General features: G+C 46.9%; 1 protein-coding gene across 23 annotated transcripts in view; it reads right to left on the reverse strand.

Annotated features, from left to right (window-relative positions):
- PEBP4 (phosphatidylethanolamine binding protein 4) overlaps nt 1-26,382 on the reverse strand; it is a 244,866-nt gene that overhangs the window by 107,420 nt on the left and 111,064 nt on the right. For 20 of the 23 annotated variants that reach the window (XM_086416258.1, XM_086416272.1, XM_086416268.1 and 17 more), the window contains exon 4: nt 7,674-7,772. The exons of the other annotated variants lie outside the window; for them this stretch is intronic. In XM_086416258.1, coding sequence (XP_086272384.1) covers nt 7,674-7,772 — 99 coding nt within the window. The remainder of the gene's footprint in view (nt 1-7,673; nt 7,773-26,382) is intronic. 23 annotated transcript variants of the gene reach the window in all.

The following is a 26,382-nucleotide window of genomic DNA, read 5'->3' on the forward strand; positions in this document are numbered from 1 at the left end:
AGTCAGTGCGCTCTTCAAAGGACAGCGTTTCCCTTTTTTGCCACCCCTCCTGGTCAGCCTCTCTATACACACTTGCCATAAAGCACCCCAAAAGCTTTGTTTCCCATATCCCCGCATATCCTGGCCCCCTTCCTGCCTGTGCACATTGTATCCACGTTCTCTCTCCCTCCCTCTCCCCCTTTCTCCTTAGTTACCTGAAGCACTACAGTATGTATGGGATAATATGATAAATTCATTTCCAATTCACTGCATTATCCCTTGAATATTTTAATGACTCATTGAATGGAGTAAAAAAAGCTATTTCAAATGAACAATTATGCTGCATTAGTCTGAGGGCTGATTATATTTAAACAGTGCCCACATGGATAACAGGACACAGCGACCTCGGCATCCAAGAGTTAATTTGGCTCTTATCTCCAAATAATTTTACACCACAAATTACCATGAAAACCTTAAGGGCTTTAAAAACATTCATCAGAAGATAATATTCCACTTTGTAGCAACAGTTTATTTAAATTATTTTGAATGGGAAGCGAGGCGTCCCTGTGGTGGGACAATGACAGCCAAGTGGGGATGGTGAACGATAAGGAAACGGTGAAGGGTGCTGGGACATGTTAAAAATAAAAGTGGGGGAACTTCTCTGGTGGTCCAGTGGCTAAGACTGTCCTCGCAATGCAGGGGGCACAGGTATGATCCCTGGTGGGGGAACTAAGATCTTGCATGCTGCAAGGCACAAAAAATAATAAATAGAAAGTAGGAAGTATTGGGAATGAAGTGTAGCCCTGCCCGTGGGAGGCACATTGTAGCCCTGACTGATGCTTGCAGCCAAGGCCCGTATGCAGGCTGTGGTCTGTGATGACTCCAGGAGCCCCTGGTCTGGTCCAGGAGGGTCACAGGGCAATTCCCAGAGGCTGAATGACCAGACGGGCTTTCCAGGTGGTACTAGTGGTAAAGAACCCATCTGCTGATGCAGGAGACATAAGAGACACGGGTTCAATCCCTGAGTCAGGAAGATCTGCTGGAGGAGGGCATGGCAACCCATTCCAGTATGCTTGCCTAGAGGGTTCCATGGACAGAGGAGCCTGGTGGGCTACAGTCCATGGGGTCGCAAAGAGTTGGACACGACTGAAGCAACTTAGTGCACACGAATGATGGGACAGACATCCTTCCCCTCAATTACTTCCTCCACCAAAGCAAGCTTGGGTCAGTTTGGTACCTCCAGGCTGGGCCTGGACCCATCTAGACTGAGAGGTGAAAGGATGAGCTGCTTTTACCACATGGTTTGTGTGTTGGGGTGTTGCCTAGAATTCTTACTTTGCAAAACAGGAGCCCAACAGCCTAAGGGAAGTTGCTACATCATAAGTAGCAGCTGTGGTCAGATCTCGAAGTTGGGAGTGGTGGCGGAGAGAGTCACATTGATGGAGGTCCTACTCTTCTGTTCTATGTTATGAAACTTAAACTCATCAAACACTGGGAAATAGATATTATTGTCATGCCCATTTTAAGGACAGAGAAACTGAAGCTCAGAGATTCCCAACTAGAAGTGGCAGTGCATGGAGCCTCCCCCAATTCATCTGACCCCAAAGTGCAGGCTCTTTCTTGCCTCCCTCATGGTGGCCATGTACACATCTGATTTATAACCAGGGCCTCTGCATTGTCCGCATCACCAAATGCTCTTTAGGGCTCCTAGATCCAAACCGACATGCTCTTAGGGAGCATAAGCCAAGCTTTGCAGGTATTTATTACTTAAAATGGACCCTCATGGGGCAGGGCAAAGCATACATGGACAAGTGCACAAATAGTAGCAACAGAACTAAAAATACAGGTCTAAATAAAGAAACAATGAATGAATCCTATTTTCTTGGTTTGACCTCTTCACCTGAACTTGAGGGCCCGATAGAGATCATTTATTCTTCTTTTTATTACCATTAGCTGGTTTCTGAGCGTATAGAAAATTAGATTATATAATTATATATATATTAAACTTTTTACAGAATCTACTGCTCAGTTGATTAGGAACAAAGATGAATCTGCCGCTTTATATAGTGCCTTTCTCTAGGGAGGCTTCACCTCTTTGCATATGTAATTTTCCTTTTCCTGTCTCTATCCTGAAGAGGAAGGATTTGTTTCAGCTTTACAGACAAGAAGCCACAGTATCAGAGAGGTCAAGTAACTTGCCTCAGATTTCTCAGGAGCTGGACCAATAACTCCAACAGAGGAGTCCTGACACATGCTAAGCACCTAATTGGAAAGCAAGGGGCTATCTATGATCCCAGCTCTGTTTGTTGGGTTTCCCATTTATCTTATTCACCAAACACACTAAGAGGTCCTTAAAAAAAAAAAAAAAGCATCTCTCATTATGGAAAAATTCGATTCTATAGAAATGTAGACAGAGTAATGAACCCTTAAAGTCCTTTCAATTCAGCCCAGAATTGCTTGCACTTACAGCTGCCAAAGGTTGAGGGCACTGAATGAAAGGGAAACATGAACTTGCCATTTCCTTTTCTTTCTTAAAACAAAAAAGATTTTCAGGACAAATTTTAGAATCATTGACAGTTTCTAGGAAGATTTTCTCTTTTGGAAGAAGAAAGGCACCCTTGCCTCCTTAATTGTTCTTGTGTTCTTTGTCACCAGTCATGATAGTCTTTGTGGAAAGTATTAACATACCATCTCCCTGTGTTCAATATTCCCATTAACAATAAAAATAAACCTAATGAAAGTATCTGCCTGAAAAGCCCTGAGCACTAATTTCGGAGACAAATAGAAGATGAACCACCAATAAGCATTTCTTTCTGAAATGAATGATGCAAATTAATTAATACCTTAATTAGGCTTGAGCACAAAGATTATTAATTAGATTGAGTTAAAACTAAAAGCATCTTAAAGGAAAAGCTAGGGATGTAGCACTGTGGAAGAGAAAGGATGTTATGTATCAACAGTCTGTTGGAAATATTTTTCACTCAATGAGAGGTTTTTCAAACAGGGGACTCAGAAAGACAGTACAATTTATGTATCAGTCCCTGCCTGCCCAGGTCTGGCCAGGTTTGGGGACTAAAGTCTAGTGTTATCCCTGAGCAAATGGGAACCCACAGGTATAGGGAGTTCTGAACCCAGCCAACTTCTGGAGGCCCTGGTAACCCCACTGCAGCCTCCTTTCTCTGTCTCTCTAGAGTAGAAACCCTCTGATGACAGGGAGGCCCCCTGTTTTGTTTGCGTGTGCAACCCCGGGGCTAGTATAGGGCCTGACTTGGAGCAATCATGATAACCTCACAGCAACATATTATACAGAGTTCTGGGTCCTGTTCTAAGCACCCTTAAGTAAGTAAACCTGTCGTTTACAATGTGGGGGCTTCCCTGGTGGCTCAGGGGTAAAGAATCTGCCTGTCAAAGCAGGAGATGTGGATCCCGTCCCTGGGTTGAGAAGATCCTCTGGAGAAGGAAATGGCAACCCACTCCAGTATTCTTGTCTAGGAAATCCTATGGACAGAGGAGCCTCGTGGGCTACAGTCCATGGGGTCGCAAAAGAGTCAGACACGACTTAGTGGCTAAACAACAGCAACAAACAACAGTGTGAGGTAGGAACATTCAGGATCCCCAGTTTATAAGAGAGCAAGTGAAAACACAGGTTGAAGAACATGTGCCTCCCTGCACCACAGCCTCCACACAAAAATCACAAAGCTAACACTTGTGGATTCAAATTCAAACCACAAGTCTGGCTCCAGATTTCTCGCCCTGAAACCCTAGGCCATAGCAAATAATGGCCAATCCATATGCGTTGAATGAACAAAGAGTACCGTGAATGCCTAGTCCTTTCTGATGGACTTCTCTCTAGCTCCTAGTTTTTCTTTAAGGACTGAAGCTTTATCCTACTCTGTCCCAGATCCCACCAGCCTCTCATTGGAGGGGCTGCTGATATTTCACGTATTCCTAAGAAGTGGTTTATATCTTGTTTCAACCTGGACAGACAGTCCAAAAAATTCTCTCTCCTGAGGGGCTCCCATGGCCATGGTGCAGCCCACCACCTAATTAGGTCTGAGTCCCACAGGAGGCGCTAGTGGTAAAGAACTTGCCTGCCAATGCAGGAGACATAAGAGACGCAGCCTGGGTCAGGAGGATCCGCTGGAGGAGGGCATGGCAACCCGCTCCAGTGTTCTTGCTAGGCGAATTCCATGGACACAGGAGCTTGGCAAGCTACAGTCCACAGGGTCACAAAGAGTCAGACATGACTGAAGTGACTTGGAACACACTCATGCCCTATTAATGAGGCCAGCCTAGGTGCCACCAAGTTTGCCTCTGTGGTCATTGTGAATCACAGAGCTACTGTCTTTCTGTATCTGCAGTGACTTTTTGGCATGCCTTATTGCTGACGCCACTTGTTACTGAGGGTTATGATAACACGTAGGGTTTACTTTATGGGGTTCAAGATCCTTATCAGGAGTGTTCTATTTACCAAGACAGCATTCCCTCAGGAAGGTCCCTGGAAGCATCCACTTGTAAAACGTAACCAGAAACAGGGCCCCAGGATGACAAGGGAACCACAGAGATTGTTTCCCATTATACAGGGAGGGCATGGTGACACGCCTTTGGCCACAGTCGAGTTGATGCAAGAGATGTGGGATGGTGGTTTGGAGCTGAGGTACCAGGATTGAAGACCCATCTCTACCACTCATAGCTGAGAGACTGGAATCATTTCCTCTCTGCAGCCTTTGTTTCCCCATCTGTAAAATGGGGACAATGTCTGGTTCACAAAGTGATTGAAAGGATCAATGGAGAAAAACAGTAGTGAAAGTGTTAGTCGCTCAGTCATATCTGACGCTTTTGACCCCATGGACTGTAGTCCAACAGGCTCCTCTGTTCATGGGATTTTCCAGGCAAGAATACCAGAGTGGGTTGGCATTTCCTCCTCCAGGGGATCTTCCTGACCCAGGAACTGAACAAATAGGAAGTTCTAAAAGAGCTTTTCACTTGCAAATTGCTGCACAAATGGGTGATATTAAGGACCTGGGCATTCTGACACTGAGCTCTGCAGTCTTCCTTCCAGCTGCTAAACCCCTCCTGGATGCCTGTGGAGTGTGGATGTCCTGTTCCCTCCTGACCCAAGGGGTGCCCAGGAATCTGCATTTTAACAAGCTTGCTAGCTGATCTAAATGTGCTTTAATGTTGGGGACCGACTCAGCTGTAGCGGAACACACAGGAAGTGCTTCTGAGTTTGATCAGCGCCCTCTTTTCTTTTGGCTGAGATCCACGGCCTGAGACCTACCCCAGTCTGGTTTTTATACCAGCTGTGCAGCTGGCGGAACACGGGGGCCGGTGGTCAGGCTGAGTGGACATAACTGGGGAGAGCTGCTGCTTCCTGCTGGACCCTTGCATCTGGGCAAGTGGGTGACAATGCAGCGGAAACCCAAGCTTCCTCCAGCCCGAGAGAGAGGGCTGAGGGCTGTACCCGGGCAGGTGGCCCTGGTAAGTCTATGGCTTAGCGGTCCCGCCGGCCAGCTGCCACCTGCCACCTGTTCTGCTTCTAAGCTGGGCTGTAAGGGCTGAAACCACATTTGCACCACAAGGCTGGTGTGAAAAAACTGTCCTGTCCTGTACTGGGGGAGAGGAGTGGGCAGGAGGAGACTTCAGGCTTGGAAAAGAGGCAACCTCATGACCCTAAGGAGCCTTCTACTCTGAAATGTGGCTTAGTGGATAAAGAACCAACGCAGGAGATGCAGGAGACATGGGTTTGATCCCTGGGTTAGGAAGATACCCTGGAAGAGGACATGGCAACCCACTCCAGTATTCTTGCCTGGAGAATCCCATGGAGAGAGGAGACTGGAGGACTATAGTCCATGGGGTCGCAAAGAGTTGGATACCACTGAACATGCATGCATTATCACATTCTGTTACATTCCAGCTTCTGAAATCGGGCCTCAGAGTTGCCCACAGAACCTTCTTACAGGCAGCCCTATGCGTGGGGCGCAGACTGTAAATATGATGACCAGTGTGATGGTCTTTTCTTGAGAGTTTCACCCCCTCGTGGCTGCTGGGGAGTCCTGAGTACACAAAGCCTCTGCTCTAGTTTGAGGCAGGATCCAGTATCTTTCCCTTTCGTGCTCTCAGCTTCCCTCCCTCCCCTGATGGCAGGAATCTCCCCTTGCTCTTCCCTTTCACAGGTTTATGGTGTTTCCAAGGTTCTTGGAGAGCAGGGCTTGGCCAGGGGAGGGTGTGGGAGCACTGCTTCTGCCCTCCTTCTTCAGCCCTGCTTGTGTTCTGTTCTGGAAGCCACTGTTGCAAGTCTCCCTGGAGGGAGCCACTACCTAGATTGTCACGGGGGCTGCCCCTGAGAACTGGCTGTCCCCCTGAGCATCCTGCGAAGGATCTGTGGTCACTGGGCGGAGGTTGGTTGCCAGGGTAACCCTCCCACCACCTCCCCACTCCAGCGGTTATAAAAGCCCTGCCTTGACCAGGAGAGTCAACAGCTAGTTCAGACAGATACCCCTCCCTCTGCCCCACAGCTCTAGAAGGAAAAATACGAAGTCCCTATATTTGTGGTATGTGCTGTGTTTTAGAGACTGCTCTTAGTACACGCTCTCATTGGAGGATCATGACAACTCTACAGAAGAGTTAACATGGTTCCCATCTTACGGATAAAGATGAAATGCCGTTGAGGGTCTCCACGACATGGAGGAGATCACTGAGTTGGGAACCAGGCTGGATCCAGACTTAGTCTTTCTAGGTCTGGGTTCCCACCATCTTACGAGGCTGATGCCTTTGCACACGTGATGCAAACGCCATCGGCAGGCTTTCCAGGCAGAAATACATGGATGTCTGATGATAGTGTGGATTTTCCCCTAGTGCATTGCCACGTGCTTGTGAACAAAAGATTCAACAGTCAAGTGAGATGGGAAAATAGATGCATGTTATATAACGCATACCAGGATATTAAAAGCTCTAAAAAGCCCTTCAGTGAGGAATGGGATTAATGCAGTTTAACCCAGAGTCTCCAAAACTTGCCTGGAAATAGAGCCTTTCTGGTTTTGGTTTTTTCATCTAATGCCCCTTTAACAAGCCACCGGATTTGTGTTCCTCAGACCAACTCTGGAAAGGCGGAGCCAAGCACCTTTCTAATTATGGCTGATGACAAAAGGGAAAATAAGGGAAGGTCATTTGTTTCCGTATGAAGAAAAAGAGATGGATCACCAGGCCCCCTCCATGCCCCTTGGCCCGTCAGGAGCAGATCCTGCAGGAGTCCCCTGCCATGAGGACCACATAGAATCACCTGGTGCCCCCCTAAACCCAGGCCCCTGGCAGTGGTGTGCTGAAGCCATTGCTACAGTTTCAGAAAATTTTCGATTCAGTTATAAAATCACTGTAACTTGAAACTGGTGACAGTGGGAGTCCTTACAATACAGAAAGCAGGAAAACAGTACAAACTGGGGCTCCACCCCTACTTATCCCGAGAACCTGCTTACCTATGTATCACTGATGCGGGGATATTTTCTGAAATTATTAGAAAACGTGTGCAAGGCTGTGACAGCTGGGTGCTGGGGGCGACCTGACACAGAAGTCCTGGCTCAGCAGGGTCCCTGACCCTCCCAAATGAGAGCTGAGAACCCAAGTGAGAGCTGAGAATGACCATCTTTTGGCCCCAGTGCCCGCTGAGTCTGAAAGTGCCTTCTGGCACTGCTTACCTTGATATCTGACACCAGCCAATGTCTCCAGAATCGAGCTTTGGGAGAAGACCTGCTGGGGGCATCGGGGTCCACCATCACCAGGATGTAGGCTGCATCCTGTAACATATTCACCAGAAACAAGTGTAGTGTCGTGGCTAGAATTCGGATAGGAAATCTACAAGGTGCAGACACTCCTTTTACCTCAATTCCAGCCAACAGTGGCTGACCCACCCCTGGAGCTTTCTACTTGATTCAGCCCTATTCTTATGACTTTCCTCTTGTGTCACATGCTGATTCTCAGAGAACTGGTCTATTAGGTTGGCAGCTTAATAGTTTGGCTTTCCCTTTATGAAGAACAATCAATCAAGCAAGCATATTTACCCAGCATCTGGAAGTCCCTAGAATCATGCCAGGAGCTGGGGAAGAAAGAAAGGAAATAGGGCTTCTGTTTTCAAGAAGCTCACACACAGAGTTGGAGCAACCTGTCCATTAATTCAGCAAATACGTGAGCTTAGTATATCCATGTCAGGAGCTGTACCAATCGCAAGGAATGCTCAGATTCATTCATCCCTTCAACAAACATTTTCTAAACACCTGTTATGGGCCAGAAGCTGTTATAGGTACTGGGAGTTCAGCAGAGAACAAGACAGTGTGACCCATATTTTCAGGAAGATTTTACTCTAGGTAAGACACACACACACACACACACACACACACACACACACACAAACTAAACAACAAAAACCAAGGAAATGCCAACGTGGGATTAGTGCTATGAACAAAATAAAATAGAGTGGGGTTGGAGGGAGTAAGAGCTTCCCTGGTGGCTCAGTGATAAAGAATCCGCCTGCCGATACAGCAGACACGGGTTTGATCCCTGGGTTGGGAAGATCCTCTGGAGAAGGAAATGGCAACTCACTCCAGTATTGTTGCCTGGAAATCCCACAGACAGGGGAACCTGGTGGGCTACGGTCCATAGAGTCAGGAAAGAGTTAGACAAGACTTAGCAACTAAACAACAACAACAACACGCCCCGCTTTCTCACCTGGGGGCCCTTGTGCAATGCATGCATTGCTTAACCCTGCAAAGAGCTGGACATGACGTGGAGGGAGTAAGCTTTCTAAGAAGGGGAAACAACCTCTAAAAGGCCTTCATGTGACTGATGTGTGACTACTTCATCACATGATGTCACATGAAGCTGATGGAGTGAGGGTTTGAGCAAGAGAAAAAGTGCCACGTGACTAGAGGCAAGCCAGAAGAGTGACGGGGTTGGCGAGATGGATGGGGTTCTGGCTACAGAAGGCTTTGCAGACTTGGGTGAGGCTGGGGTTTTATTCCAAGTGCAATGCAGAACCACTGGAGGGTATTTTTTAGCCAGGACAGTGATATGCTCTGGTTTACACTGTTAAAAGTGGTCTTGATGGCTGGATGGAGAGTGAATGGTTGGCAGGAAGCCAGACAGGAGGCTACTGCAGTGGTAAATGGCAAGATGATGGCTTAGGGACTAGAATGGTAGCAATGGAGACAAAAGCCAGCAGGTGGACTGGGGAAGTATTTTTGGGGAGCATCAGTGGGTCTTGCTGGTGGACTGGACAGTAGGGCAGGGAGGAGAGGGTAGGGAAAGAGAAATGGAGGAGGACTTGGGGTTTTGGCTTGGGCAACTGGATGAACAGAGCCATTTAAGGCCACGGAGAAGACTTGCAGAGGAGACTGTTTGAAGGGGGATCCTGAGGGTTCTGTTTTGGACATGTTACGTTTGAAATGCCTCTTGAAGTCAAACAAGTATCTAAGTCAGAGTTAGGAGTTTGGAGGAGAGGTCAGGATGGATATATGAATTTTGAAGTCATTGAATCCCAAGGACTGAAGGTGGCCCTTAAATTCATCGCAGAATAATGAGATGATTCATGGAGAGATTAGACTTGGGGAAGAAAAGAGGTCTCATGAGTGAACTCTAGAACATACTAACACTGAGAGGAGAGGAGGATCTAGCAAAGGAGACTGTAGCCAGGGAGACAAGGAACCACCTGAAATGAAGGTATCATGAAAGCTGACACAGAAAATGTGTCAAGGAGGAGAAACTGATCAACTATGTTGAATGCTACTGAAAGGCAGAGCAAGACAAGGACACAGATGTGGCAACGTGACTTGACAACATGGAGATCTCTGTTATCTTGGCAAGACCAGTGTCAGTGGAGTAGAAAGGACGATGTTTGACTGGAACAGGTGGTGAAGAGATGGGAGGTGAGGAACTGAAGATAGTTATGAAAGATGATAAAAGGAGAAACTGTAGTGTGAAGGACAGCTAAGATGCAGAGTGGCTGTTACTAAATGGGAAGGAAGAGTCAAGAGATTTATTTCTTTTTAAATTTTTAAAAAGAAGGATGACAGTGAGGCGTGTCTGCAGGCTGATGGAAGTGATCCAGTGGCAAGGGAGGCATAGATGTCAGAGAGAAGAAAGGGGTTTATTGCAAGAGCCAAGACTCTGGGAAGGTGGAAGGGGACAGGATCCAGAGCAAAAGTGTAGGACCTAGACTTTGATCGGTGGATGATACAGGTTTGGATGTTAGGGCATGAGAGATGTGATGAAGAATGAGGAAATTGGATTCTGGTTACTTTTATTTTCTCAGTAAATCAGAGGCAAGATCATCAGTGAAGAGGGATTATAGAAAGTCTGGGAACAGAGAAGCTGTGAAGTAGTCATTTGGGGAGGCGAGAAATTGAGTATACCATAGGTATGTAGTAAGGTTGTGTGTGTGTGTATGTGTGCTGAATCATTTCCACCATGTCTGACTCTTTGGGACCCCATGGATTGTAGCCTGCCAGGCTCCTCTGTCCATGGGGATTCTCCAGGCAAGAATACTGGAGTGGGTTGCCATGCCTTCCTCCAGGGGATCTTCCTGACCGAGGGATCAAACCCACGTCTCTTTACATCTCCTGCATTGGCAGGTGGCTTCTTTACCGTTAGCACCACCTGGGAAGCCTTCAGTCTACACGAGGTATCTAAAACAGTCAAGCTCATAGAAGCAGAAAGCAGAAAGGTGGTGGCCAGGGGCAGAGGGAAGAGGGAAATGGGGGGTTGCTGTTCAATAGGTGCAAAGTATGAATTGCATGAGATGAATAAGTGCTAGAGATCCATTGTACAAGTCTGTGCCTGTGGTTGATGACACTGTATTGTACACTTCAAAATCTGTTCAGAGGGTAGATCTCATGTTCTTACCACACATAAAAAAAAGATAAAACTTTAAATTAAAACAGAAAGGGAATTCCCTGGAGGTCCAGGGGTTAAGACTTGGCACTTTCCCTGCCAGGGGCTACAGTTTGATCCCTTGCCAGGGAACTAAGATCCCACAAGCTGAGATATAAAATAGAAAGTAATCCCACTTGAAGAAAGCAGGATGGAATCAACACCCCTATCAAGCATTCTGCAAATCCCAGACCTGGACAATACGTCCTGCTGGCGAGGCTGTGAGGAAGCTTCCTACATTGCCATGGGAATGCAAAAACGAGGCCAATTTATCCTTTGACCCAGCAACCCCATTTCTGTAATATTTTCCCCAAAAGATAGCTTGCACATTTATGAAGTGACTTTTGTAGAAGGTATTCATTGCAGCCATGTTTATAATAGCAAAAGTTGGAAATGATGCAGGCATCCATCAGCTGGGGACTGGTTAATAAACACTGATACACACTCACAACGGAACACTTTATAGCTGGGAAAAAAAATGAAGATCTCTCAGATTTGATCTGAAAGACTCTCTAAGATAAATGAGTGAAAAAAGCAAGGTGCAGAACAATTTAATCTAGCACCTTACTTTTACATAAGAAAGAAAAAATAAACTATTTCTTCACATTGGTTTGTATTTGCATAAACAAACTCTGGAAAGATACTTAAAAAAAAAAAGATGTGGGTGGTGGTGGGATATGGGTAGATGGAACAGAGGTAGGATGGAAATCTCTCTTATGTGCCTATTCTTTCATTTTGATTTTTCAGCCATGTGAATGTATTACCTGCTAAAAATAAACTGAAAAGATAAAATCAAATGAAATGTATAGTAATCACATAGCATTATCTTAGAGATGTTAGTTCTCATCTCCCTCTATCTGGCTGGGAGGTAAAGAGGTATGGCTCTGTCTTTACCATAGGGAGAGCTCAGGGAATCCCCACTGCATATTTGGAGGTCAGTTAGGTGCAGGGCAGACCAACGTCCTGGGCTTTGAAGAGAGACACCTGAAGCCTTGTCAACAGATCACATGCTTTGGCATGATCATGACAACACAGGAGGAGCATTAGATCTGTGCTTGTCCAAGTGAGGTTTTTACACAGCTGTATTGAAGTATAATTTTCCTAACACAAACTTCACCCCTTTAAAGTACACATTTCAACAGTTTTTAGTAAATTAATAGAGTGGTGCAATCATCACTAAATTTAGAACATTTTCATCACCCCCCAAACAATCCTGGTGTCATTTGCAATCACTACCTGTTTCTGCCTCTATTTTCAGCCAACCTCCAATCCATTTCCTGTCCCTATAATCTCCTTTTTGCCTTTCTTGGACATTTTGGATAAGTGGAATCATAGAACATGTGGTCTTTTGTGCCTGGCTTATTTCACTCAGCGTAACATTTTTGCATGTAGCATATACCAACAGGTTATCCCTTTTAATTGCCAAACAGTATTCCATTGAGTGGGTATTGGTGTGCATTTTGTTTATTCACTTTGTGGACATTTGGATTGTTTCTACTTTGGGATTATTATGAATCAAGCTGATATGAACATTTGCTGCAGGTCTTTGTGTGGTATTTGTTTTCAGCTCTCTTGGGAAAATACCTACAGTGGAATCGCTAGGACATATGGTAAATTTATGTTTAATATTAAAAAAAAAAACGCCAAACTGTTTTCCGAAGTGGTCTCACCATTTTGCAATTCCACCAGGAGTGTATAAAGGTTCCAATTTCTCCACATCCTCACCAACACTTGTTATCATCCGTCTGTCTGATTATAGCCATTCTAGCAAGTGTAAAGCAGCATCGCATTGAGTTTTTTGTTTATATTTTCCTAATGACAGTGTGTTAGTTGCACAGTCATGTCCGACTTTGAAACTCCATAGACTATATCCTGTCAGGTTCCTCTGTCCGTGGGATTCTCCAGGCAAGAATACAGAAGTGGGTAATCATGTCCTTCTCCAGGGGATATTCCCGACCCAGGGATCAAACATGGGTCTCCTGAATCAAAGTCAGATTCTTTACCTGACAAGTGACGTTGAGCATCTTTTCATGTCTTACTTGACTATCTGTAAGTCTTCTTTGGTGAAATGACTGTATAAATCTTTTCTCCCTTTAAAATGTATCTTCTTATTGTTCTAGAAGGAATTTTAGTAGTTGTATCCCAATCGAGAGTTATGGGAAATGTGAGTGGTGGGGAGAATGGAAAGGAAGGAAAGAAGGTGGCCAGGACTGGATTTGCCTCATCCTTGAACCATTGGTGTCTGCCCTCAACCATCATCTGTACTTGGGGCTGTCTTCTTCCTGTGACTCACCATTACTCTGATTATTCCAGTAGGGAAATATCAACCACAGGGATAGCCACGAACTCAGGCGAGCAGACAGCACCCTTGGACACTCCACGCCCAGGCTCTCGGGCCCCTGCCCCACTGGCCTCCTTCAGGGAACCTGTTGAGCCCAAATTTCCCTGCCTGCCATCCAGATCTTTTCAAAGACCTCCCCCTCCCCACTATCTCCTTCCCAGCCCTTGGTCCTCACCACACCATCATGTTCCAGATGCTCTTTCTCTTTCTTGGAGTCAAGAAAAAGAGTTCTTCTGTTCTTTCTCCACCTCCAAACCCTTCCACGCTGCCCTCTGGAAATGCCGCTAAATAACAAGCCACGTCATCCTCTGTCTCTCCGTAAATTGCTCTACTTTCTTGCCTTTGCCTGCCTTTCCCCTCAGGGCCTCTTCCCCTTAGCGCCCTCCGGTGTTGGCATGTGTTCTCTCATGCCCCTTAAACCCCAGGAGTTGTCCTTGCTCCCTGTTGCCACATCTGTGTCCCCACAAGACTTGGAGAAGGGAATGGCAACCCACTCCAGTATTCTTGCCTGGAGAATCCCATGGACAGAGGTGCCTGGTGGGCTACAGTCCATGGGGTTGCAAACAGTCAGACATGACTAATGGACTAACACTTCACTTCCCCACAAGACTAAGACCTTCTTGAGTGTGTGGATTGTGTCTGTTTCTGCTTACCTCTATACCTGCATAGATTACAGGGTCCTGCACGTAGAAGACACTCAATAAATATCTTTGAATGAGTAACTGAAATAATGATTGCACTTGGCCCAAGGGGTTCAGCTGTTCACCCATTCATTCATTCATTCATTCCACAAGCACTGACTAAGCCCTTATCATGCATTAAGCACCATGAGAGGGGCTGCTGAGGGTAAGAAATGAGATAGACGTGGCCACTACCTTTGAGGAGACAGTAGCCTAGTGGGGACCTAGATACACATGCAAAGAATCTGAGCACCCTTGGGACTCAGCAGGCACACTGCTGGGCCCGCAGAAGCAAACTTGAGGAGGTTATCAACTCTGCCATGCGGTGACTGAATAAAGCCTCACAGAGAATGGCACCTCTGAGCTGGCTCCTGAGGAATGGAAGTCTGCCCAGGATGGAAGGCCACACCAGGCAAAGGAAGCAGCATGTACAAAGCCATGGAGACATGAAAGGCAATAGCAAGTCGTTCTGTGTCTGAGCACGGAGTCCCCAAGGCTGAGGGACAGAGAACTAGCGGGGCAATGGAGGGGGCCAGAGGGGGTTGACAGTGCAGATGGGCCAGGTCCTATATGCCAAGGAGGCTTGTGAATGGGGGTGTGGGGTGACTTAGAGACAGGTGGTGGGGTGAGGGGTGGACCCTAGGGGGTACAGCAACATCCAATGAGGGCTGATTAGGCTGATTCATGTGAGGGATGGGACACAGAATGGCACAAGAGTGGTCATTCCCAGAGGCAGGCCAGCGTGCCATACCTTCTGGAATTCAGAGATGCCCAGGCTGAGGGGCCTTCCTGATGGGCAGGCGTGCTCTGGGGTCTCTGAGGACCCCTCTTTTCACCTTACCATTTGAAGAATCTGTGCGTGCCTGCCTTTCCCAGAGAGGAGAATTAGAATGTATTCTTTGGACAGAATACGATAGGATTTCAGTAAACAGTCCTGAGTCCTAGAAGTGCCATGAAGGTGGAGCTGATATTAATCACATCTTTTATTTTTTTTGACCTCTGGCACCTTGCTGTCCCTGGAGAGGCTGTTGGTTCCCAGAGACAGTACACACATAACTGAGAGCAGGCTCTTCAAGTGCAAATCTACTAATTCAGAGCCTACATCCTCCCCTTTATCGGGCTGAGCCACTATCCTTCAGGCCTACTCATCTGGGGGTCAGCTTCCAGACAATCAGGGTCAGCTCCTCTGCTTCAGGGTCGGCCGGAATTATCCAAACCAGCCAATCCCGAGCGTGTCTACCCTGCATGTCTACCTCCCTCGTCAATTTTTTTTTGCCACAAAAATCACTATAAGCATTCTCATCCATGCTTTCTCCTTGTTCCCTCTGCCTCCTGATGGACCTTAGGGCTTCCCCATGTGGCCCTGTGTGGTGTGCCGTGACTCCCGTCTTTAGGGATCTGTGAGTGTAATCTGCTCCCTTCATGACCACTGTTTCCATCTGCATATCTTATCTTAGCCAATGAAAACAAATCCCAGGGGACTTCCCTGGTGGTCCAGTGGCTAAGACTCTGCACTGCCAGCACTGGGATTCAATCCCTGCTTGGGGAACTGGATCCCACATGCCACAACTAAGATCCTGCATGCTGTAACCAAAATAAATAAATCTTGAATGCCTTAACGAAGGTCAAAGGTCCCACGTGCTGCAGCTAAGATCTGGGGCAGCCAAATGAATAAATATATATATTAAAAAAATATTCCATAAGCTGCAGCTAAAGATTCTGCATACCACAACTAAGACCTGGCACAGCCAAATAAATAAATTAATATTGAACAAACAAACCGACAAACCCCAGGTACATTTTAGAGTGGGGCCCTTGACTTCTTGTGACTCAGATATCCACCAAGCCCATTTGAAGACTATAGGAAACTGGGGAGTAGCTAGCATTGCATTTTTTCTCATTTTCTGATATGATTATGTCTGTGGCTTTGGGCTTCCCTGGTGGCTCTGATGGTAAAGAATCCACCTGCCATGCAGGAGACCTGGGTTCTATCCCTGGGTTGGGAAGATCCCCTGCAGTAGGAAACGGCTATATTCCAGTCTTCTGGCCTGGAGAATTCCATGGATTATTCCATGGGGTTGCAAAGAGTTGGACACAACTGAGCGACTTTCATTCATTATGTCTGTGGCTTGTGGCCTACAGCCGTCACTTGTCCTAGAATGAAGGACTGAGCTGATCTGTTAAGGTTAAGGGTTCACAGTCAAGTTGAATGGAGAGCCATCCTCTCCAAAGCAGTACTCCTTACCCCTGCCTGAATATCAGAATCAGAATATCAGATTTTCCAAACTGCCAAGGTGGAGAGGCCCCGGCATTAGCGTCGATGTGGAAATTTCCCAGGTGACACTGATGTAGAGTTAGAAGTGAGAACCACAGCCCTGAAATCTGGTTCCCCCAAGTCCTTGACCAAATCAGTCACTGACTGAAAAAAACCCAGATTTCCCTCCTTCTTCTTAGTGTACACTCAAGGAAGACCACGTGCCCTCTCTATACAGAGGGCGGGCTTCCCCTGATCCTGGCCGGGGTCCCTGGTGCCTGGGGCCCTGCAGATTGAGGGGCTGGAGTGCCGAATCTAGAAGCTGAAGTCACAAACACGAGTCTCCTACTATTCATTATGAGGTTGGTTGAAGTACAAATTTAGCCTATGGTGGGTTGGTTGTGTTTGAACCTCCTCCACACAGTTCTGTATGGGAAATCTAGTTAAGAGCCTTCTTCCTGGGGGAGGTTGAGTGTAACAGCTGTTCCTCACCAGGACTGATGGGCTCACCATCACCAGGATGCAGGCCGGGAGTTGCCCCTTGAGCCTAAAGCCTTTCATCCCTGAGGACTAACTCACATTTCAGGCTGGCATCCAGAAGAACAACATTTCTGTCCAGAGGTGCTGACAAAGACACTTCCCTGACTGTGTGGACAGAGGCTCATGCCCCTGGGAGCTGGGGTTCATGCCATGCTTTGACATATTTGGCAGGAGGTGTTGTGTAGTCACTGTGGATCAGCTGTCCTTCTTCCTTGCCCCCTCTACTACAGAGGCTGGAAAGCTGTGATACTGGATCCCTTAGCTTCTTCTGCACCAAGGGAGCATGTTCTGGCCAGGAAGAGGTAGAATAAAGTCCCTGGAAAGGGATCTCTTCCGGAAAAAAAGGCAAAGACTTACTAAGAGAAGACCCTCATTGCCTTTTCCCCTTTCCCCCTTTCCTTCTTCCTGCCTGAAATGTAGATGTGATGTTGGATGTGCAGCAGCTATTCTGTGGCCAAGAGAGGACAAACATGAGGTTACTTCAACCTATAGGCTCAAGATGGCAAAGCAGAGAGACAGAAAGAACTTGGGTCCCTGAGCTGCTGAATCAGCCCACGATTGCCAATCCCTAGACTTCTTGTTGCACAAAACAAATAAACCCTGTAAGTTCATATGGTACGGGTTTGTCTTCCTTGTACCTAAACACATTCCTACCTGACATGCACATCAGTTGTTGGTGCTGGTTTTGGTAACTGAGTGTCAGAGGCTGAATTTCAGAGAGGCATCCTGATGTTGTGAAAAGATTACTTAAGTAAATGATAGAGGACAAAGACTGTAGCCCCAGTTGTTGCTTGTACATGCTGTACATTTGGAGGTAAGTCATTTATGCACACCAAGGTGCGGTTTATGGATCTGCAAAATGGCGATAATATGTGTCCCACACCACAGGGTTATTCTAAAAATAAAATGAGTTAAAGGTGTGAAAGTATTTTTAAGACCGTGAAGCAATGTCCATGGGTCAAGTTTTGTTATTGTGAACAAATGCTCTCAGAGTTTGTTCTCAATGGTCCCTGGAGTGGCAGTTACCTTCACAGCCAGAAGACTGCTTCCTCAAGGCCTGTCTCCAACTGTCTGGAGACAGAGAGGCTGAGCTCTCCACATATCTAGCTCTGGAGGGGGACGCTAGTGCATATAGAGACAACTGTTCCTTCTAACTCTCCCTCTTTTTGTGTTCCCAAAGGGACTAAGTTTGCCTGGGAGTGGGACAGATTACAGAACCCTGGAATGCAGCAGGAAATGGGCCAAGTTTCCTTAAGCAAATCTAGCCAGCAAACATCTAACAACTCCATGGCGCTCCCAGCAGTGGGTGTCCCTCACTCCCTGAGTTGGGGGGATGCGACTCATTCAAGTACAGCTCAGATTGTTAGAAAGGGCTACGTCTCATGGAGCCAGAAGCTGCCCTTAAAACTCACAGCTATTCTTTCTGGCATAAAATGAGTCCTGTCTTTCTTGTACATGGCCGCCCTTCAGACATTTGAAGCAAGGATCACAGTCTCACAGTGACCTTTTGTTCAGGCTGAAGGGCCCTGTTTCCTCAGCTACTTGGGGCTGCACCCCACACTGAGTCTACAGAGATGCCCTTGGATGGTTCACAAAACACCACGAGAGACAGACATGTAAACAACTACAGTACACCATGACAGGCTGGGATACACACTTAAACAAAGGGCTCTGGGAACACAGAACAGGGAACCAAGCATGTCGAGGCCCAGTAGGGTGGTAGTGAGAAGGTCAGTCTTCACAGAGAAGGCGGCAGTCAGTGAGGGAAAAGAAAGGATGATTTACAGCAGCCGAATGTGGAGATGGGAGGTGGCGGGTGATACGGGTCCAGGTAGCTCAGATGGTAAAGAGTCTGCCTGCAATGCGGGAGACCTGGGTTTGATCCCTGGGTCAGGAAGATCCCTTGGAGAAGGAAATGGCAATCCACTCCAGTACTCTTGCCTGGAAAATTCTGTGGATGAAGGAGCCTGGTGGGCCCCAGTTCATGGGGCCACAAAGAGTTGGACATGACTGAGTGACTTCACTTTCTTTCATTTAAGACCATGGGCTTCCCAGGGGGCACTAGCAGGAAAGAACCTGCCTGCCAATGCTAGAGATGTAAGAGACACCGGTTCAATCCCTGAGTAGGGAAGATGCCCTGGAGGAGGGCCTGGCAACTCATTCTAGTAGTCTTTCTTGGAGAATCCCATGGACAGAGGAGCCTGGTGGGCTACAGTCCATAGGGTCACCAAGAGTCAGACATGACTGAAATGGCTTAGCATGCATGCCGATGGTTAAGGCCATAATTTGCTGTGGCCAGAGTCACATGACTAGGAACAAGGAGCCACTGGAGGGAACATCTGCTAAATAGAAATTATTATTCTGAGTCTGCAGATGGGAAAATGAAGTTCAGAAGGATTAAGCCCATCTGTCTGAGGAAATATGTTTTAGCCATGTGAATTCTACTCATGGCTGTGTGGCCTTGGGCAGGTTGCCTAAACTCTCTGGGCTTCAGATTTATTATCTCTAAAAGAGAGATCACAATAATCACAGTGATTTTCTCCTGAATTTCTATGCACATTAAGTGAGTTAAATGGCCCCGAATAGCACCTGGCACAAATTAAGCGACCAATAAATGCCAGCCATTGTGAGCCATGGAATGGTTTCTCTGGGATTTAAAACCATCTCCCTCACCTCCCAGTTCTACCCTCTTTTCCCTGTACAGAAGGGCAGGCACAGGTCTGGAGGAAGAGGGACAGATTTGATGTTGACTTTTATTCATAACAATATGGTATTTGTTTGATGTTGCAAATTCCTCTGCACCTAGGTCTCTGGATCGCTTGTGTAATTTAAAACATACATACTACAAAGATGTGCTTGTTGGCAACGTGTTCCAGCATCTCTGAATCAAGTGCCTTCTGCCACTGTGCTGCCCAGTCCTCTGGGGACGCAGTCCCTCCACAGCATCTGCCCGCGTAAGATGGCTGGGGGAGGGGAGGCGCCTGGGATCCTGGCGCTGTGCGAGGGGTGAGTTCAAATCCTGGCCAGTTCGCTGTGCTCTACCCATTGACCAAAGCCCCCACTGTGGCCCACTGCCACTTTTCTGTCTTTGTAAAGCTGAGGGACTTATTTAAATTTCAAAGCCTCACACGCAGCGAAGCAGGAACAGAGATCCCTGCCTGTTGAGTGATGAATTGAGATATTATCTGAGCTGCCTGGGAGGGAGGGTGGGAGGGAGAGAAGGGAACTGAAGGGAGGGAATGAGAAGGAGGGCTCATAAGCAATACCGAGCAGGTGGCTCGTTTCTTCAATCAAACTGGTTCCCGGACGACCATATTCATCTCCAAAGCCACATTCACCTCCATCCTGCTCACCAGTTCCTCCTCTGACTTGCCTGTTTCTCTATGAATGGCCCTGACATTTTGTCAGCCACCAAATGAAAAAGATGAATCATCTTTTGCCTCTTCCCTCTCCGATCGTGCCCCATTCTTTCTGATTTCTAAGCTTAGGTTCTCTCTAGAACCCAGGCTCACTTTTCCTCCTTCTCTCTGATACCTTCGGGTAAGGTCTGAACTAGCTTTTTTTTTTTTTTCTCAAAGGTTCATTGAGGCAAGGATTTGATTGATTGATTGAGTTTTTGGCCACCCCAGCCATGTGGGATCCTAGTTGCCTGACCAGGGATGGAACCCACGCCTCCTGCACTTGAAGTACGGAGTCACTTGGCCACTAGGGAAGTCCCTGAAACTAGCTCTTGCCTCTACTATTTCAATAGTCTCTTAACTGGCCCTCTTCTCTCTCTGTCTCCCTTCCTACTCATGCGCTGCTGGCTTGTACTAGAGTAAGCCAGCGCTGACTTGGTAGACGAGTTCTTTGGAAAACAAACAAACAGCCAAACAAAAACAAGCCCTGGCTTGCGGCTCTTGCCCATTTGCATGGTAAATATTCACACCATGGCCCATCCAAGCTGCCAAAATGAGACTGGCAAGAGGAGCACAGAGTTGGCTCTGGCCAGCACACATCTGTCTAAAGAACAGCTTGCCATGGACTTATGACTTCAACACAAACTCCCCACCCTGGCATCAGACCTTTGATTGCTTGCTGTCAGTCATCCTGCCCAGCTGATCCCACCATGGCCAGACACGGGTATAAAAACGGCATATTCCCCATCTCCCCTGTGATTCCCCTTCCCTACTTTTGCACCTTTATCTGTACTGCTCTCTCTCTTGTTGTTTAGTTGCTCAGTCGTGTCAAATTCTTTTGCAATCCCATGGACTGTAGCCCGCCAGGCTCCTCTGTCCATGGAATTCTCCAGGCAAGAATACTGGAGTGGGGTTGCCATTTGCTTCTCCAGGGCATCTTCCTGACCCAGGGATTGAATGGCGTCTCTTGCTTGACAGGCAAATTCTTTGCCACCAGTCTCTCTGCTCATTGGAAAATCCTTTCCTTTCTTTAAGACATACCTCAAATACTACCTAACTCCTCTGTGAAGACTTCTGAACCTCTTGAACCAGAGATGATGTCCTTCCTATTTGAACCCCGAGAACATATTTTGTTTGTACCTTAGAGGGGTGCTTGTCAACATCTGTTATGTATCTAGTTATACTCAGGCAGAAATCTCTTGGTCTTTCTTATTAGAGTATGATTTTCTTTTTCTTGTTTTAAAAATAATTATCTATTTTTATTTTTGGCTGCATCAGGTCTTAGTTGCAGCATGTGGGCTTAGTTGCCCAGAGACATGTGGGGTCTTAGTTCCCTGACCAGTTATTGAAGGCGCATCCCCTTGGCAGACTCTTAAGGCAGATTCTTAACCACTGGATCACCAGGGAAGTCCCTCAGAGCGTGGTTTTTTTGAAGGTGGGGACTATGATTTCTTTGTCGTTCCTGAAGCACCCGGCATATGTTTTTGCACATATAGGAGGTGCTTAAGAAATATTGCTTGAAGCAAATTGACCCATTTCCTCTGTCAGGATAAGACATTGGCTTATTTTCCATGTTCTAGAAGGGGGAGGAGGTTTCTGGCCGAGAGATGGACAAGCCCTTTGTACTCCTGGCCCTGATGCTGTATCGCTTGCCCTTTGTCTTTCAGGCCTCTGCCTGGGGGAGCCAGGCCTCCCACTCACCCACTCCCCCTAGGAAGTCAAGATCAGCTCAGCTGAGCTTAATGTTCCCATCCAAGAGACTGAAGTAAAGGGCTGGTTAGATTGGCTCATGGGTGAGACCAGAGAGTTCAGCGTTTGCCTGAAAGCTGGGCCTGGACCTCGGCTGACCCAGGAAGCCTGGGCAGTTGAAGCTAAGCGGGGCCAATTGTGCTCCACCTAGTGTGGAGCGGGGGCTTGGCCTCCCTTGCTCTCGGCCAGAGCCTCTGCCGTCGCCAAAGCCCCTGGTGTGAAGGAATTCGAGTTCTAACTTTAGGTGGCTACGTGGCTGATGGCTGTGTTTGTGAATATCTCATTCCTACTTTGGTGGCCCAGCTGGTGGGAACAGAACGGGTAGTCATGGGACTGTCATCATGTGCTGTCCAGGTTAACATGTAGCATTTCTATTACTATTAACAGACTTTCTGCTCCTCACTCCATCTGTTCTCTGAAATAATTGCAGTTGTACAGACCATGCCTTCGCTACAGGCAAGCTCTGGGGAAGAGGATAGTGCTTTTATGAGGAAAAAAAAAAGTGTTAAAAAATAACAGCAAACATGAAAAGAGAAGTGGGAATGAACGGACAGCAGGTTTCCAATTTCTTGCGGATTCCGGCCTGCAAAGGTGGCGTTTTCACACTTGCTCTGGGTGACCGAGCCCAGATGGGGGTGAGTGGCTGGGCTGATGGCTCAGGCTTTGGGAGGTGCTGTGGTTTCACCAGAGATTTGGCCCCCGTTGAGGTGGTGGCCCCTTGGACAGGCGACCCAATGAGGGGATGCTAGGGAGGGGTGGGGCCCCTAGGAACCTGCAGCTGAGGCATTTTGATGGTGCAAGGGCGCTGGAAGGTATCAAGGCCCGGAGGGAAAAGGCTGGAGTGGAGAAGGGCGGGTGGGGAGGTGGAGGTTTTGAGCCAAATGGCTGGTTCTTTCTGGGCCTTGGTTACTCCATGTACAAAATGGAAGGGATGATCTTAATGACCTCCTTCCTTGAAGGGCTGGATTATACAAAATGTCAACAATTCTTCTGAAAGAGGGTTTAACTACAAAAGACAATTAAGACGTGGTATATGGAATATAATAACTATTGGGTTGGCCAAAAAGTTCATTCGGGTGAACAGCAGAGGGACTCAACACACATGTATCCATTCTCCCCCAAACGCCCCTCCCATCCAGGCTGCCACATAACATTGAACAGAGTTTCATTTGCTATACGATAGGTCTTTGTTGGTTATCCATTTTGAATATAGCAGTGTGTATATGACCTTCCCAAACTCCCTAACCATCCCTTCCCCTCATCCTTCCCCTGGCAACCATAAATTCATTCTCTAAGTCTGTGGGTCTCTTTCTGCTTTGTAAACAAGTTTATTTGTATCATTTCTTTTTACATTCTACCCATTGTTAATCGGCTATTCCCCAATACAAAATAAAAAAAAGTTTGCAGGTTTATTTTTTTTAAAAGTTCATTCAGGGTTTTCTGCAGGTTGTTATTGAAAACCCGAACAAACCTTTTGGCCAACCCAATAATAAAAGCGCAAATGCACTACCTGTGGATCCGAAGCACTCTGATTTGGAAGGTTGTGTGTGGGGTTTTCATCTTTCCACGGGGTACAGAACGAGGCACGTCTATGAGGACAACGACCGGCTGGGTCTTTGTTCCTGAGTCTGTCTTCTCACTACCCAGCTCATCCATGTGGGGGCCCATCACATTCTGTGAAACTGAAAATGGTGCTCGGACCCCCTAGACTACGCCCCCGTTGGAATGGCCAAGAAGAAGGCACTGCTGAGCTTTTGAAAGAGTGAACTTGGTGGTGAAAGGAGACAGTGAATGAAGGGAATACAGCCATGTGATTTCTAAGTCTTCTTACAATTCTAAGAAGTATTTTCATTGAAAAGAAACCCAGGGAATGTGACTGGTCAGCTGCAAGTAAGACATGAATTGGGGAAAAGAATTTTTTTTCGCTGGATTCTATACTCCAAATCCATAAAATGATTTTTTTTTTAAATTGTGGAAAGGCTTTAGGTGGAGATTCAGAGGGAGCATCTTCTGACGATGATGCTAGTCTAAAATATTTTTCAGGTACTGAATAGATTTGAACTTTCTTTCTCACTTCATATCACCCTCAGAATGGATCAGCATATTCTAGATCTACTTTAAAACTAGACCCAGTGAGTCAAAGAGATTGTTGGGCCTTTATTTAAGATTTTTCAAAATACATGCAGGTATACTCAGTTGTGTGCGACTCTTTGCAATCCAGTGACCTACAATCCACCAGACTCCTCTGTCCATGGCATTTCTCAGGCAAGAATACTGGAGTGGGTTGCCATTTCCTTCTCCAGGGGATCTTCCCAACCCAGAGATTGAGCCCAAGTCTCCTGCTTTGGCAGGCAGATTCTTTATCATCTGAGCCACCAGGTAAGTCCCAAGGTGTGGATGAAATGTGGCCTCATATGCTGGGGAAGGGGATGTCCTCAAAGTAGCTAGTTCTCTTAATATAAGAGAATATTAAGAAAATGGGAAGGGAAGAGTTTTGAGCTATTTCTGCCACAGACTTGTTTGGAAAGAATGTGAATCAGTTCCTCGAGGGAGGAGTAAGTGTGCATGGTAAGTCACCTCACTCGTGTCCGACGCTTTGCAACCCCATGGACTGTAGCCCACGAGGCCCCTCTGTCCATGGTATTCTTCAGGCGAGAATACTGGAATGGGTTTCCATGCCCTCCTCCAGGGATCTTCTCGACCCAGGGATCAAACCAGTGTCTCTTGCATCTCCTGCATTGGCTGGTGGGTTCTTTACCACTAGCGCCACTTAGATACACTATATTAGTTTTTGGTGTGCTTGTTTCCCACCATCATCTTACAAACCCCTCCAGGCTGGGGACTGGCAGTTGGCTCCTACTGTCCTTTACATACATGAGATGTGCAGTAATGTGCATGCAGAATACATGAACGAAATATGTGACTAGTGGTTCCAACAGCAAAGAAATTTACCAACTAAATGCCTTTCCAGCAAAAGTAAACCCTGGATGTACAAACTGATATAACTGGTAATAAAAGATTATCAAACAAATTATAGCACTGAAGTCCTACCATTCCAAATCCACAGCCAACATATGGAGTTAGTACTCTTATTCTTGTTTAAAGATGAGAAAACTGAGGCTTAGGGAAATGGCGTAACTTGCCCAAGGACACGTTATGAGTAAGTGACAAAGGCAAAAACCAAACCCTGTATGATTCCAAAGCTGGGGCTCTAAAGCTTTCTGTTCTACTGCCCTTTGAGGGAAAGAAATGGGATTTCTATAAAGTGCAATCATGCCTCTTTAGTCTGTTACAGTTCTTTGAGGGGGCACAAAAATTAGTGGGAAGGAAAATTGTATTTAGTCTTTCAAAAGCTTTTGACAAGGTTGCTTTCAAAATCAAAAACCTTTGGTGCCAAATATTTTGTCATTGATAGGGAGCAGCTTAGAGACAGCCACAAACAAAGCCATGAAACGATCTCTTTCTCCATTCACATTCATGTCTCAATTAAATTCTTTGGGGGCTCAATTCTAGGCCTTGTATTCTACACATTTACATGACTTGTATGGGAGAGGAAGTGTGCAATAAAACTCTCAGGCCATCAGATGATCAGGAAATCCTTGGGCAGCTGGAAATGCCACCGGATGGGGACAAATCCAGGCTGACTATGGGAGGCTGTGCGAGGACAGAAATATGGGCACATGCGTTCCTGGGAAGGTCCAGTCTAGGCCGAGGCCTGGGCAGAAAAAATCCTGGGTACTTCTGAAAGGACAGCTCAGAAAAGGATATTGTACTTGCTACAGATTGGTCCCTAGAGACCTGCTGTGACCCAGAACAACAACAAACGCTACACTAAGTCACTTCAGTCGTGTCCGACTCTGTGCGACCCCATAGACAGCAGCCCACCAGGCTCCCCTGTCCCTGGGATTCTCCAGGCAAGAACACTGGAATGGGTTGCCATTTCCTTCTCCAATGCATGAAAGTGAAAAGTGAAAGTGAAGTCGCTCAGTCGTGTCCGACTCTTAGCGACCCCATGGATTGTAGCCTAACAGGCTCCTCCGTCCATGGGATTTTCCAGGCAAGAGTACTGGAGTGGGGTGCCATTGCCTTCTCCGGAACAACAACAAAGGTCAGGCTTAACTAGAAGGTGTGAGGGATGCCTGCACAATCGTGTCCGACTCTTTGTCAGGCCATGGACTGTAGCCCGCCAGGCTCCTCTGTCCATGGGAATTTTCCAGGCAAGAAAACTGGGGTGGGTTGCTATTTCCTACTCCAGGGGGTCTTGGAAATGTGCATAAATTAGCGTTGTGCTTTGGGGCAGAGCCATCATATACCCGCGTGGGGGCGCTGTCCTCAGTTTTGAGTGCTGCAGAAAGGGGCCACCATAATGGTCCAATACAAGGCACGAGAGACAGAGAGGCCAGGGGAGGGCGGGAGAAGAAACAAGCAAAGTGTTTCAAATGACTAAGGCTACAAATGTCCAAACACAGTCTTGGTCACCAAATCCTAGAAGGCGGAACTAGGCGAAATTCTTGACGCTTG

Source organism: Bos grunniens, chromosome 8 (assembly GCF_055505025.1).
Source record: "Bos grunniens cultivar Pamir isolate PY7600 chromosome 8, Bosgru_T2T1.0, whole genome shotgun sequence".
Classification (NCBI taxonomy): Eukaryota; Metazoa; Chordata; class Mammalia; order Artiodactyla; family Bovidae; genus Bos; species Bos grunniens.